The sequence below is a fragment of the Perissodus microlepis genome, chromosome 19, assembly GCF_051167445.1.
Source record: "Perissodus microlepis isolate ML-2025 ecotype Zambia chromosome 19, ASM5116744v1, whole genome shotgun sequence".
Classification (NCBI taxonomy): Eukaryota; Metazoa; Chordata; class Actinopteri; order Cichliformes; family Cichlidae; genus Perissodus; species Perissodus microlepis.
Genome location: NC_140479.1, coordinates 22296976 through 22310471, shown reverse-complemented (window position 1 = coordinate 22310471; position 13496 = coordinate 22296976). Strand labels below are relative to the sequence as shown.

Sequence of the window (13496 nt, the reverse complement as noted above, 5' to 3'; positions counted from 1 at the left end):
AAGGGTTTGAAAGTGCATTAATGTGCCAATCTTGTTTTAGAACTATAATCCTCAACAGGTACCATGGTCATCAAAAGCCATTCAAATCAATTCAGTCCAATTCAATTGGAAACAGTCGACTCAATGTTCTTTATATTGTAAGGTAGACCCTACAATAATAGATACAGAGAAAAAACCCACCAATCATATGACCCCTATGAGCAAGCACTTTGGCGACAGTGGGAAGGAAAAACTCCCTTTTAACAGGAAGAAACCTCCGGCAGAACCAGGCTCAGGGAGGGGCGGGGCCATCTGCTGCCACCGGTTGGGGTGAGAGAAGGAAGACAGGATAAAGACATGCTGTGGAAGAGAGACAGAGATTAATAACAAGCACGATTCAATGCAGAGAGGTCTATTAACACATAGTGAGTGAAAAAGGTGACTGAAAAGGAAAAACTCAATGCATCATGGGAGTCCCCCAGCAGCCTATGCCTATTGCAGCATAACTAAGGGAGGATTCAGGGTCACCTGATCGAGCCATAACTATATGGTTTCTCAAAAATGAATGTTTAAGCCTAATCTTAAAAGTAGAGTGTGTGTCTGTCTCCTGACAGGAGCATCAACACATCCTCAGGGGTCTCAACCAGCCTGGAGGTCTTAGGGACAGATGGCTGCTATAGCTGGAGCAGCACCCCCAGCCTCTCTGCAGACCTGCAGGCCTGGTAGTGAAATATCTCTCCATGTGTAAATGTATCCAGTGTTGTCCCAGACATAATGCAGATTTGATTTTAAATACTAAATAAATATGCTGCTTAGATTAAACTAAACTGAAGATGAGGATTTTATGGAACTGAGATTTGCAAAAATTACTTGAAACCAAAGAAAATTATCTGTCTGACTGACTGTCATGAACTTTTCTGCACCTGACCATCTAGCCTTCTGTGGGAGGTGGAAAAGCCAAACATTCTGTGACTACCTCTTTTGACTATAGTCAAATCCTGCCATGAAAGTGCAGAGAAGCTGGCTATGCCTCTGTCTTTCTCTGCTTCTTCTCAGTCAACATGAAGTTGCTGCTTGTTTTTTCTGCTGTTCTGCTGTAACCTGCTGTGCCAGCATCTCTCTGAAAGATCTGGAGCTTCACGCTTGGAAACTCAAGTTTGGTGAGACAGCAGACTCTTTTTCTTCTCTTTTATTTTCGATTTTTGTCAGAAGCTTCTGATCATGTTTTATGTTCTTAAAGATGCTGTCCAAGCCTCAAACTCAAACAAAGAAATGCTCACCCATGTGTTTACTTGTGTAAAAGTTTCTAAGACTCAAATAAAAGGAAACATTTTAGCAGATAAAAAAAAAAAGATTAATTTCTTTTTTCTGTTTTTCTCATAATCTCCTTTTCCAATTGGTAGAAAAGTCATATGACTCTGATCTAAGTCAGAGGAGGTTCACTAGAAACAGGTCTGGCTCAACAACTGCAAGCTTGCACTAGAGCACAACATCTTGGCAGACCAGGGTCCAACTTTTGGATAAAATCCTCATAATTTTTCCCTGTTTACCAGGAACATGAAGAGTGCAAACAGCTGGTTTCCCTGGGTTGCGTGTCTCCTTCAATGCTTCTCTGCCTCGCTGAGGCTCGACCTATCTTTGCCTGCCTGAAGGTACTGATCTAACCAACAGTACTGACTGAAGGAATAGTGCTAACTGACACTGAGACACAGAGAATGTGAACTTTTCCAGAAATAAAAAAAAAAAAAACCAAAACGTTCAGTCTTAGTCTTACAAAAAAAGAAATCCAGAAACTTGTGAACAGAGATGAAAAAATATAATTTGTGTGGTGTAAAAGTTTCTTAGTTTCTGAGATATGTCCTGGAGTAAGAACATATTTTCCAGAGTGTCTCACTTATCAAACCAAGTCTGTAGTTGGGGCCTTGAATGGGGAGAGAAAGGAAACATTAAGATAAGCAGGAACAACCAACCAGTGTGGAATTGCTAATTCCAAAGTAATTCCAATATTTTTGGTCTGAAGATTTCAGAAGAAACTCATCATCATTTCTTCCTTCTGCTTTGACCAAAATGTATATGAATGTTTTTAACCAAGTTATGTAACCAAACATCATTTGATTTATGGTGTCAAGAAGCACTATTTTCCTGCATTGGTGCTTAACGGAATAACGTCATAAAGACATCAAATGCATGTTAAATAAATAAATAGAATGCTTTATACTAAGATGTAAAAATTGTAATTGTGTTTGTTACGTTGTGTTGGTAGTGTGTAGCTTATTACCCATGAAGTGGTTTTTAGCATTAGAAACTATGGTCTGTTGAGCAATCCAGTATCATCCAGTATCAACAGAGAAATGTTAAGCATGTGTGGGATACATTTATAGTTTTCTGCAGACTTTTGTGTTCCCAAAATAATAAAGCTGAAGGGTCCCCATTTTTCCTGTAGACCTGTCATGGATGACATTTTTTGTTTCAATCATAAATTTGCATTTATGTGTTTTTTGTTGGACAGACTGCCAATCCAGTTTCCACCATCAAGTCAAATATGTGTAATCTGTATTTTTGCATATTATTTAATAAAAAACAATAAACCATTTGAGACTACAATACTACATTTAAAAAAAAATTTAATTATGACCAAATCAGCAAATAGATACCAGTTTAAAAAAAAGGAAAACTGGTCTCTACACACAGAATTCAGGTTTACACAGTGGACTAGCTTGTTTAAAGAGCTTGGCCTGTACGTTGCAGGAAAATTCAAGAGGGTAAAAAACAAAGCCCACTCGCTGTTTCGAGGTATGCAAGAGTTTCAGCTCCAGATCTAACGTCATAATTTTGCTCCGCAGGGAATAGACGACAAGAGAAAAAGGCACATGGATGCGTTTGACCTTCTTTATGTCGAGACAAGACGGCTCCCACTCTAGAATCTAATGCATCCACATCCACTGTTGTGAGAGGTTTGGTTGAGAAAGGATGGGAGCAGAAGTGAAGTGTTGTTTGAGAAAGTCGAAGGACGACTGAGCTGCTGGGGTTCACTGGAACTGTGATTTGGCAAGTTGGGTTAGAGGCATGGCAACTTTACTGAAGTCCCAGTAAAGTTAGCAAAACCAAGGAAACGTTGCAACATCTGCAGTTCTCAGGCAATGGCCAGTCCATGACTGCTTGCACCTTTGCTGGGCCTGGTTTGAGATGTCCCTTTGGTAGCCCAACAATGTATCTTTCCTGTAGCCCAGCAAAGATACACTGTCAACATAAAATTTGCCTTTTAGAAACAACTTCTTGGGCAGCTGTTGCAGGACTAACCTTAAGTGATTTTATGTTCTGAGAGAGATCGTGAGAAAAATAAGATGTCATCCAGGTAGACAAACATGAAACAATTTATGAAATGCCAGACAACGTCATTAACTAGGGCCTGAAAAACAGCAGGTGTGTTAGTTAGTCCAAAGGGCATTACCAGGTATTTGAAGTGTCTGTGATGGGTATTGAAGGCCATCTTCCACTCACCCCCTGCCTAATTCTCATCAAGTGACAGACAGATGTGGAGGAAGAGACAGAGTGAGATCCTTTCTGAAAACTTCAGCCAAATCATGATAAACAGTTTGGAACCCTGAACCAAACCCACCTGAAAACTCAGGTGGGTTTGGTTCAGGGGCTGTAGAATCTGAAGGAAGAGTGGATTTTAAACAGTTCTTATGGAAAGACAGCCTCCATCCAGACTCATTTTTTTCTCAGTTGATGTGCGGATTGTGGGGTCGTAACCAAGGGTGACCACGGACCAACAGGGTAATGGGGGCTTCAAATCATAGAAACTGATAGCTTTGGTGGGGTTATCCAACAGAGTGAGTGAGATGGGTTTTGTTTTGTAAGTGATATCCTGGATTTAGTTTCCAAACGCAGAGACACACAAACGAACACAAACAGAGGAGAAAATGGGAAAAGACAGACAGAAGACCCAATCATAGGGGAGAAGCCAAGGAGGACTGAGGGACCCTGACACCTCCACCTTTTTCTATTTCAGTACTTAACATTCTTTCGCTTTCTTTACTTTACTCCTGTCCTGACCTGACTGGAATACTGCAGTCATACTAGTGGTCTGCTATATAAGACGTTCTCTCTGACGCAGACCTATATCAACCACGGACACTGAGACAGGTAAGTAGCTACAGCACGTAATTAGACACACAGGCGAGTGTGTAAATGCACTTTTCAGTAATATACTGATGAAAAAAAAACAAAGAAAAACAAGGAATTATTAATTTGCAAAAGGTTTGGAGAGAGAGATGATACTGTCGTACTATGAAAGTGACATCCAACATCCATTTAAAGTGACAGAAAGCATTTTAAAACTGATGTGGTTTCCTACAAGTCACAAAGGATCTGTTTCTTTGTATTCAGTCAAGATGAAGTTGCTGCTTGTTGTTGTTGCTGTTCTGGCTGTATCCAGCTGTGCCAGCATCTCTCTGGAAGATCTGGAGTTTCGCGCCTGGAAACTCAAGTTTGGTGAGACAGCAGACTCTTTCTCTCCTCTTTTGTTTTTGTGTTTTTTCAGAAGCTTCTGATCATGTTTTGTGTTCTTTAAGACACTGTCCAAACCTCGAACTTGCCTCATCCAGTATGTAAAAGTTTATAAGATTCAAATCAAAGGAAATATGTTAGCGAATCAAAAAATTGTTCTGTTTCTCATAATTTCCTTTTCCAACTTGCAGAAAAGTCATATGACTCTGAGTCAGAGGAGGCTCACCGGAAGCAGATCTGGCTCAACAACCGCAAACATGTGCTAGTGCACAACATCTTGGCAGACCAGGGTTTGAAGTCCTACCACCTTGGGATGACCCACTTTGCTGACATGGTATGTGTACAAAAAAGAGATCATTCAGATTTTACCCTTCACCAATTCGGTTGTTATCTGTCTTTTTTGATGCAATTAGCATGTGAGGATACAAAAAAACAAACAACAACTTTGTTTGATAAAACCCCCATGAATGTCTTCCCTCTTTATCAGGAACATGAAGAGTACAAACAGCTGATTTCCCAAAGCTACCTTGGCTCCTTTAATGCTTCTCTGCCTCAGCGTGGCTCTAGCTTCTTTCGCCGGCCTGAAGGTATTGATCTGCCCGAAACTGTTGACTGGAGGGATAAGGGATATGTCACTGAAGTCAAGGATCAGAAGATATGTGGCTCCTGCTGGGCCTTCAGTACAGTGCGTTCATAAAATTTTGTGTTCTTTGGGTAACTTTGGGAAACAAAAAATGTTGTCTGGTTTGAAATCGACTCGTCCTTACTGCAGACTGGTGTACTGGAGAGTCAGCACTTCAGGAAGACAGGAAAGCTGGTGTCTCTGAGCGAGCAGCAGTTAATGGACTGCTCTCACAGCTTTGGCAACAACGGCTGCAATGGAGGATCGGTGAAGCGGGCCTTTCAGTACATCCAAGCCAATGGAGGAATTGACACTGAGACATCCTACCCTTATGAGGCTAAGGTAAATAGATAGCAATGTGTCGAACACAAACACACACCTGTTTCTTCTGTGATTTAAATCACAAACCTTGAATATATGCAGTCAGGTCTTTATCACCTGAATATCATCACATTGTAAATATCAGAATTATAAATGCAAATCAGCTCATTCAGACAGTGGTGTTAATAATGGCCATGCATGAAAGGCTGTACAGTACTGCCAAAACATATGGTAGCTCCAAGCCCTGTAAAACTCACAGCATGAGCTACTTTATTAACTTCTTTCAAAATCTATTTTTAACAGCTTTTGGAAAGCCTCTGTTTGCTAATATAAATGTGTGACAGCAGTAGAAACTTATGATTGCATATGTTCTCTGTATTAGGGTCAACAATGCCGTTACAAGCCTGATGGTATTGGTGCCAAATGCACTGGCTATGTTGAAGTGGAACCCAGTAACGAAGACGCCCTGAAGGAGGCTGTGGCCACTATCGGACCAATATCTGTTGGCATCGATGCTTCTCATAACTCATTCAGATTCTACCAATCAGGTGCAGACATTGAAGAAATATTTGTAAAGTGCAGAGAAACATTTTTAAATTGGAAAAGAAATGTGAAATGCTTCATTTGTTCTTTTGTTCAGTCTGATTGACATGTATTTGCAGGAGTGTATGATGAGCCCGACTGCAGCAAGACAGTGTTGAACCACGATGTGCTGGCTGTGGGTTATGGTACAGAAGATGGACATGACTACTGGCTGATCAAGAACAGGTATTTACTCCCATGTGACGCTCATATTTTAATGTTTTAGCAGCTAAATGTTGTTAAACTGTGCAATTTGTTTCTTTCTGCAGCTGGGGTCTCAGATGGGGAGACAAGGGATACATTAAGATGAGCAGGAACAAATCCAACCAGTGTGGGATTTCTTCTGATGCAACGTACCCTCTGGTCTGAAGAGGTCGGAAGAAACCTATCCTCAGTTTTTCCTTCTGATTTGACCAAAATTTAGTTTAAAGTTTTTAACCGTGTTATGTAACTAAACATAATTTTATTTGTCGGGTCAAGAACCTCTCTTTTCCTGCATCAGTGTTTAATGGAATAAATTCATAAATAAGACAAATACAAGTTAAAATAAATACATAAATTGTGAAACTGTGTTCTGTTCATCAATCCATCATCTAGACATAAATGTTTAGCACCTGTCGAATGCAGCTGCAGACTTTTGTGTTCCCCAGTTATTTTTGTGTTTTGTGACTCTTCGTATTATGACAGTTTAAGTTCAAGTTTTTAAAGTTTACCATCGAGTTTAGTTCTTTCTATGTTTTTAAGTTTTCTTGTGTGTCTGTTAGATTTCTCTTGTGTCTTTGTCTCACCTCTGTGTCACTTGTGAGAGACTGTTTTGTCCCTAGTGCTCTGTGTGTCTTAGTCATGTCGCTGTGCTTCATCTTCCTTCCCCGTTTCCCTTTTTCCTCTCCTCGTGTTTTATCTTTTGCTTTTCCCCATTTCTGTGTCGTGTACTTCCTGTTTTATTTTGACAGTCTTTCATCCCGTATGCAGTGTATTTGATTTTGCTTTCCAGTCTCGTTAGGTCTAATTCATCCTAGCTATGTTCCCATGTGCCTCATCTTCCCTAAAAGCTCAAAGAACATGGAGCAGAGTGGATACTTTGATACTACTTGTTCATATTGTAACATAAGAAACTTTGCTCAACTCCTGTCTGGCTTAAAATGACTCATCCTTATTGCAGACTTACACATTGGAGGGTCAGAACTTCAGGAAGATTAGAGGGCTGGTGGCTTTAAGTAAGAAGCAGTTGGTTGATTCGTTAGCAACCATGGAAACAGTGGTGGCAATGACGGTTTGATGGACTGGGCCATTCAGTAGTGGTGTGAAATATTGATGCCTCTGATACAAGATATTTATGTTCTAGAATCAATTCTCATATTAAAATATTGATATTTTAGTCATTTGTGATAAATTTGTAATTTTTCATGAACTGAAAAACAGTGGAAAAGTAACTGTATTACTGGGATTCTGTAAATGATCAGTAGGAACTACTTCTTTTCCCACCTGTCATAGTGATACGCAAAATATCCTGTATAAATGCATCACAGCTCACGTGTGCTCGCTCACTTAGTTGACAATAATGGGTGAGTATAAGCAGAGCCATGTGTGGAGCTATTTCAGCTCCACAAACTGCTGAGATGCCGTTTTTGACATATGTGGCAAGAGCACAAACCATGTCAAATACAAACAAAAGTAGCATAATTAAAATATACAGCGTACTTGCAGTACCGTCATTGTAGGCTTTGAAAAATAAAAAAACTACTTAAAAGTGTAGTACGTTTTGGTACCATGTTCGTACCACGGATGTTGAAACAGAAGACATTGAAAGCAAAAGAAGGCATTTCTCACTCACATCCAGTTAGCTTACTCCACTTGTAATATAGTGTGCTGGAGAAGGTACGTGTACATACTCTCCCACAATCTGTGGACTGCTGCTGGATATTTCATTCCAGGCAGTCAAATCCAAATGCTTTGATTCTTTTCTTTCCTTCGATCAACTGTCTTAACCCTCTCAGGCTCAAATTAAACTTTTTGTTGCTAATGCACAGCCAAGTCCTGCAGTGGTACTTCTGAGTAAAAAAACTCATAAAATATGTATGTGGGGTAATCAGGTTGTTAGTTTTTAACTGTTGCAAATCGGCAACGGCTGCCTCGAGAGGGTTAAAAGTGGATTTTGCTGTAAATACACAATTGAATTTAACTTTACTGTTTCAGCAGTACTTGAAGTCACAATTCAAAGTCAACTGCTAGCTAACGAGCGAGTGCCTGTTCTTCTTCAGCTAGACAAAGTGCCTGTGCTGTGACGATGCGTGAATGCGTGAATGATGTTGTGTTGTCCAATCAGCTCAGATTGAACCTTTGCCACTAGTCACTGAAAAACCTTTGGTCTGTCCATGCACTCTGATTTGGCCAGCATCCATACACAGAAGGATAATATTATTTGCAACAATTTCATGCATAATTCAATGACATTTTAGCACAAAATTGATTCTGACAGATATAAGTAAACTTTACTTATTTGTAATGTTGTACTTTTGTAATTAATTGATGGATTTTTTTCCCTCGCAATATTTTCACAGGGCCAGTACCTTAGTGCTCTATTGATGAGCTGCCACTGAAATAAATACAGTCCATGGATCTGTGTGACAAGAACTACTAATAATTGACTTTATTGTTGTTGAGGGTCAGTTAATATTTTTTAATTTCAAATCAATTAAAATTTGAATTTATATAAATGCTGACCTGATAGGAAAAACTGTCAAAGTAAGAGTCTGCCATCTAAAAAAATCTAAAATTGTCTCACATGACTGTCTTGTGCTAACTTTTATTCCAAAAAGGAATAAAAAGGTAAAACAACAAAAAAGTGAAACAAAAAACAGATCTCCATAAAAACAGAGCTCCTAAGGTGAAGCCAGGGATTAATGAGTCAGTTGGCTTAATTCTTTGTGGAAAACAAAACCAGCAGAGAACAATATTAAAATGCATCCCATGGGTGCTCAATATCTCTGTCTGCATAATAGTGGATTGCACAACAGGCCAATGTTTCTAATGTGAAAAACATTACATGGCCTCCTCTCTGAGAGGCATAGGATTTTTCTGCCAATTGAAAAAAATAAAAAATTAAATACAAAGAAAGGAAAATGATCAATTAACATTTGTTAAATAAAAATCATATTAAATATGGATTTAGGTACATATCAGGTACAAAATTTTCCACAAAACAATATCAACACATTCTGACAAAAAGCTAAAATAAAAGAAGAGAGAAAAAGCCCACTCTCTCACCAAACCTGAGTTTCCAGGTATGAAAGTCCATATCGTCCAGAGAGATGCTGGCACTGCTGGATACAGCCAGAACAGCAGCAACAACAAGCAGCAACTTCATCTTGACTGAACACAAACAGAAAAATTAGAAGATCTTTTCTGAGTTACTAGAAAACAAAGCAAAGATGTTTTTCATGTCAGCTTTAAAATGCTTCATGTCATGATGTTGGATGTCTCTTTCCCATTACAACAGTAGGCGCTTTATATCCAAGTTTCTTTAAGTTTGTTGTATTTAAACCTGTCTGTGTAAAGTTATCTGTTTCAACCTGTCTCAGTGGCTGTGAGTGATGCAGGTCTGTGTCAGAGAGACACAGTTCTTATATGGCTGAATACAGCTATGATTGCTTCATTCCAGTTTGGTGACGATCAGCAGCTCAAACAAAGTGAAAGAATGACAGAAAGGGAAAAAGGTGGAGCTTTATATTTTTACATGAGTCAACTGTTTTAAGAAAATAGTTTATTTAACTTCTGCAAAAACAGTTAATTTAAGGAGTGTCGGGAGTAATTTTGAGGACAATGAATGGTCATTAGTGGAGTCAATAATGAACTGTTTGTATACCACATTTAATAAACATCTATGATACCTTCATTACTACATTACTGCAAAGTAAGAAATATTTAAAGACAATTTTGTTTTATTATACTTTGGCCTAAAATTAATTTTTAAATAAAAGAGCACTTGGAGTTTAAATAAAGTAATCAAAAGCCTGTATAATAATTAGAAATATCGAATGATGTAACATAAAAGCTTTTTTCTGTTAGTCTTCCTTCAGTGTTATCAAAAACTTAAGTCTAATGGTCTTGTAGATATTCTGGGTGAGTTATTAATAGATGAAAATATCTGGGTGACTTTACTTTTTTCTTTTTTCTTGTTTATTATTTTAAACGAAGAACTAATGTCATTCTGCTATTTTAAATTTTTATTTCATTAGTGAGAAGAACACCAGAAATGCCCGCTTCCTCAAAATGCCAGATGTTTCTGGTGTGTTTCATTTTTTTGTGTATTTTTTTTCTTGGTGTGTTTCTGGTTTAAACAAGTCATTATGAAGAAGCCGGTGTTTTTCTGATATATTTCTACTGATGAAATAGAATTTTAAAATACTTATGGGTTTGAAAGGCTGTGGGATAATTCTGTCTCCTGTTGGTCTACTTACAAGCACCGTTTTGTTAATGCCACTAGTTCCACGCTTGTATTTTTAAGTAAAATGGCCTTTCAACCCTTGTTTATCCTTCAGAGATGTGGTTTAGAAAGAAACATTAAAACCAGAAAAAAAATGTTCAAAGACAGGAGTAACCAGAGAGAAGACATTACTTTTCCCAAAGATTTTTGCTTGTCTGAAGTTTGCAACTCAATGGAAAGACGCAGCCACTAGAGGATGATCTGACTGTCGGCGTTTGCTCTCTAAACATGTAGGACCTTTAATGTATGTGAATTGTTTTCAGTTTGTTTAGTTGTAATTGGAAAAAAGGCATTTGGAAAAAAACAAAAGGAAGGAACTCTAATGTTCGTTTAACAGGAAAATGAAGAGTTCAAATGGCTGATTCCTAGGCTTGCCCTTGGCCTTTCGATGCTTCTGCCTCACTGTCGCTCTACCTTCAATCGGTTGCCTAAAGGTACTAAATTGCCCGACACTGTTGACTGGAGGAAAAGGGGATATGTCACTAAAGTCAAGAATGAGAGGGAGTGTGGCTCCTGCTGGCCTTTCAGTGCAGTAAGTGCATGCTGTATAACTTGGTGTTCTCTATTTTTGTAACACCGAAAACATTGCTCAACTGGTTTAAAATGCACTCATCCTTATTGTAGACTAGTGCACTGGAAGGTCAGCACTTCGAGAAAATAAGAAAGTATCTGAGTGAGCAGCAGTTGGTTGACCGCAAGAAACAGTTTCACTGCTTAAGATCAAAGTGGGCTGTACTTGACCTGTGATGTAAGTTTGACACACCTTTGCTTTGCATACTGTGCCAGGGGGCCCATGTCCACAGGAGAAGATCCACTAGTGACACCAGGACCAAAGACAGTCACCTCTGTCATCTCTTCATTAACATTAGAACATTTGGAGCTACCCAAGATTTTAATATGGAGTAGGCATCCTTCCATTTTAAGGACACATAACCTGAACAGCATTTGCATAATATTGGAAAGCAATTTTATGCTTTCCAATATTATTAGGGGAAAAAATGATGGGTCATGCACCTGGAGGAAGTCCAAGTCAAATTCCAACAGGAAATAAACAAACTGACTTGATCATCTTCCTGAAATATGTATGTGGATGATTTACAAAGATTGCAGATTAAGGGTGGGTCCTAGATTCAGTTCATTTACCCTCTTTCAGAGCTTATATGTTTAACAATAAACAATAAACTATAAATCAAATTACATAAAGGACCTTTGACGTTACAAATGCTTGCTTTATCTTATTCACAGTTAATTTCAGCAGAACTAAACTAGTTTCAGTTTGTATGGCAAGAGGAGTTTACCCGAAGGCAGGCAGTTTGTTTTGCCTGATGACAAATAGTAGAAAAGGCAAAACCTAAATCTTGGGAACTCTGAAACTAAACTCATCACAGCTGGTATGGGAAGTGGAGTTTATCTGAAAGTGAGGTGTTTATTTTGGCTGATGGCAAATAGTACAAAAGGCAAAATAGAGACAGCTGTGGAGAACAAAGCTCAGCTAAAGAAAACCACAGAAGACAAGACAAAGAAAAACTAAAATAGTGCACATTTAACAATTGAGAAAACTGTAAAGGAAAGATAGAGACACATAAATGACCATTATATGGAAGGCTTGAGAAGACAGGATGGAGGCATGAGGAAGGAATTGCAGTAAACTCTAAAGCTAGTAGAAAAACAGAACAAACCTTAATACGCTAAGAATACATAAAAGAAATATACACAATAAAAAAACCAGGAATCAAACACAGAATATTTAGGTAAACCAAATGAATAAACAAATTCAAAAATGCTGGGTAGCTGAGCCTCCACTCAGAAAAACGATTCTTTGTCCTCATTATTATTACTATTATTATTATTATTATTATTATTATTATTGTTGTTGTTGTTATGCAATTATTTTGAGAGAAAAATGCTGCTGAAATATATAAAATCAAAGGTTTATTTAGCCAAATAATTAATCCATCCATTTATTTTTAAAGTAAAGACAACAGAAACAACCCTCCATTTGTGTTAATGTTTGTCCACCAGAGGGCAGTCTGAAAGTCTAAGCAGAGTCATGTAAGGCGTAAATGAGCAATCAATGTGTTTACTTTAAAATTATTTTTCAGGCTCTTGATGCTCTCCACTGTACACTTGTAAAAGGCCAGAGCCTCCTCAGTAGGGAGGCATGTAAGGGTGGTAAGTAAGCATATACTTTAGCCTTTGCACACACTGTGCTTCAGCATTTTGCATATTTTTTGTTAAAGAAATAATGACATGGTGTAACATGTTATGTTTTGTAGCTCATATGAGGTTGTGGTTACCTCATTTTAAGAACACTGTAAAACCTTAAAATTTGAAAGGGGTTTACTTCCTGGTTTTTTTACTATAACAAATGTGTTGTCTAATTTATGTTTTTCATATTGTGAAATTCACTGCACAACAAAATGAAGTTAATGGTTTTGTTTTATTCAGAATGCTACTTGGTGTAAGAGTGAGGGTGAAGTTTGAGTCTCATTTGCATATAGGCCTGTTATTAATCACTTTTCAATCCACTGGGATGAATGTGGGGATGTTGGTGTTCCTCTTGTCAGAAATGGCTGCCGTATACAGATTATAGTACAGTCTGACAGCAGTATCACAGGAGGGGGGCAGAGTTGGCTCAGCAAATGTCCCTAGTATTTTTAAAGAAGCAAAAAGAAATGTGATTTTCTGAAAGGAAGAGGTGGAGTGACATGTATGAAACAGAGAAGAAAGGAAGATGACAGATTATTTTCAAAAGTAAGGACTGTTCATACAAGCCAGTGACCTTTGCCAAGTTTTCTGCTTTCACCATCACAAAGTAGTTCAAAGAACTGAAACAAAGTCTCCCACTCTGTGATCAGGTAGAGCTTGTCTACTTTTAAATTAATTATATATATATATATATATGAGAGAGAGAATATTTAAGTACACAAATTACAAAATACGAGAATCACATGAGGGCATTTACCTGATCTTGACCACTCAGTATTCATGTCC

At 38.2% G+C, this 13496-nt stretch overlaps 1 protein-coding gene across 2 annotated transcripts; it reads left to right on the top strand.

Annotated features, from left to right (window-relative positions):
- Nucleotides 1-4376: 4376 nt before the first annotated feature.
- Nucleotides 4377-6385, top strand: LOC146365976 (procathepsin L-like). Of its 2 annotated transcripts, none has more exons than XM_084915076.1 (7): nucleotides 4377-4476; nucleotides 4683-4825; nucleotides 4979-5176; nucleotides 5264-5455; nucleotides 5817-5982; nucleotides 6097-6202; nucleotides 6286-6385. In XM_084915076.1, exons 1-7 carry the CDS (start codon nucleotides 4377-4379, stop codon nucleotides 6383-6385), a joined length of 1005 nt encoding a protein of 334 aa, XP_084771202.1. The 2 variants fall into 2 exon arrangements, with proteins under 2 accessions (XP_084771202.1, XP_084771203.1); XM_084915077.1 differs by having other exon boundaries at nucleotides 4377-4484; nucleotides 4688-4825.
- Nucleotides 6386-13496: the final 7111 nt, after the last annotated feature.

Bases quoted from the DNA above. Each gene is read 5' to 3' on its own strand.
- LOC146365976 (XM_084915077.1), top strand. From the start codon at position 4,377: ATGAAGTTGCTGCTTGTTGTTGTTGCTGTTCTGGCTGTATCCAGCTGT. The intron at 5,456-5,816 runs GTAAATAGATAG...TCTCTGTATTAG, and splicing joins CCTACCCTTATGAGGCTAAG to GGTCAACAATGCCGTTACAA. The intron at 6,203-6,285 runs GTATTTACTCCC...TTCTTTCTGCAG, and splicing joins TACTGGCTGATCAAGAACAG to CTGGGGTCTCAGATGGGGAG.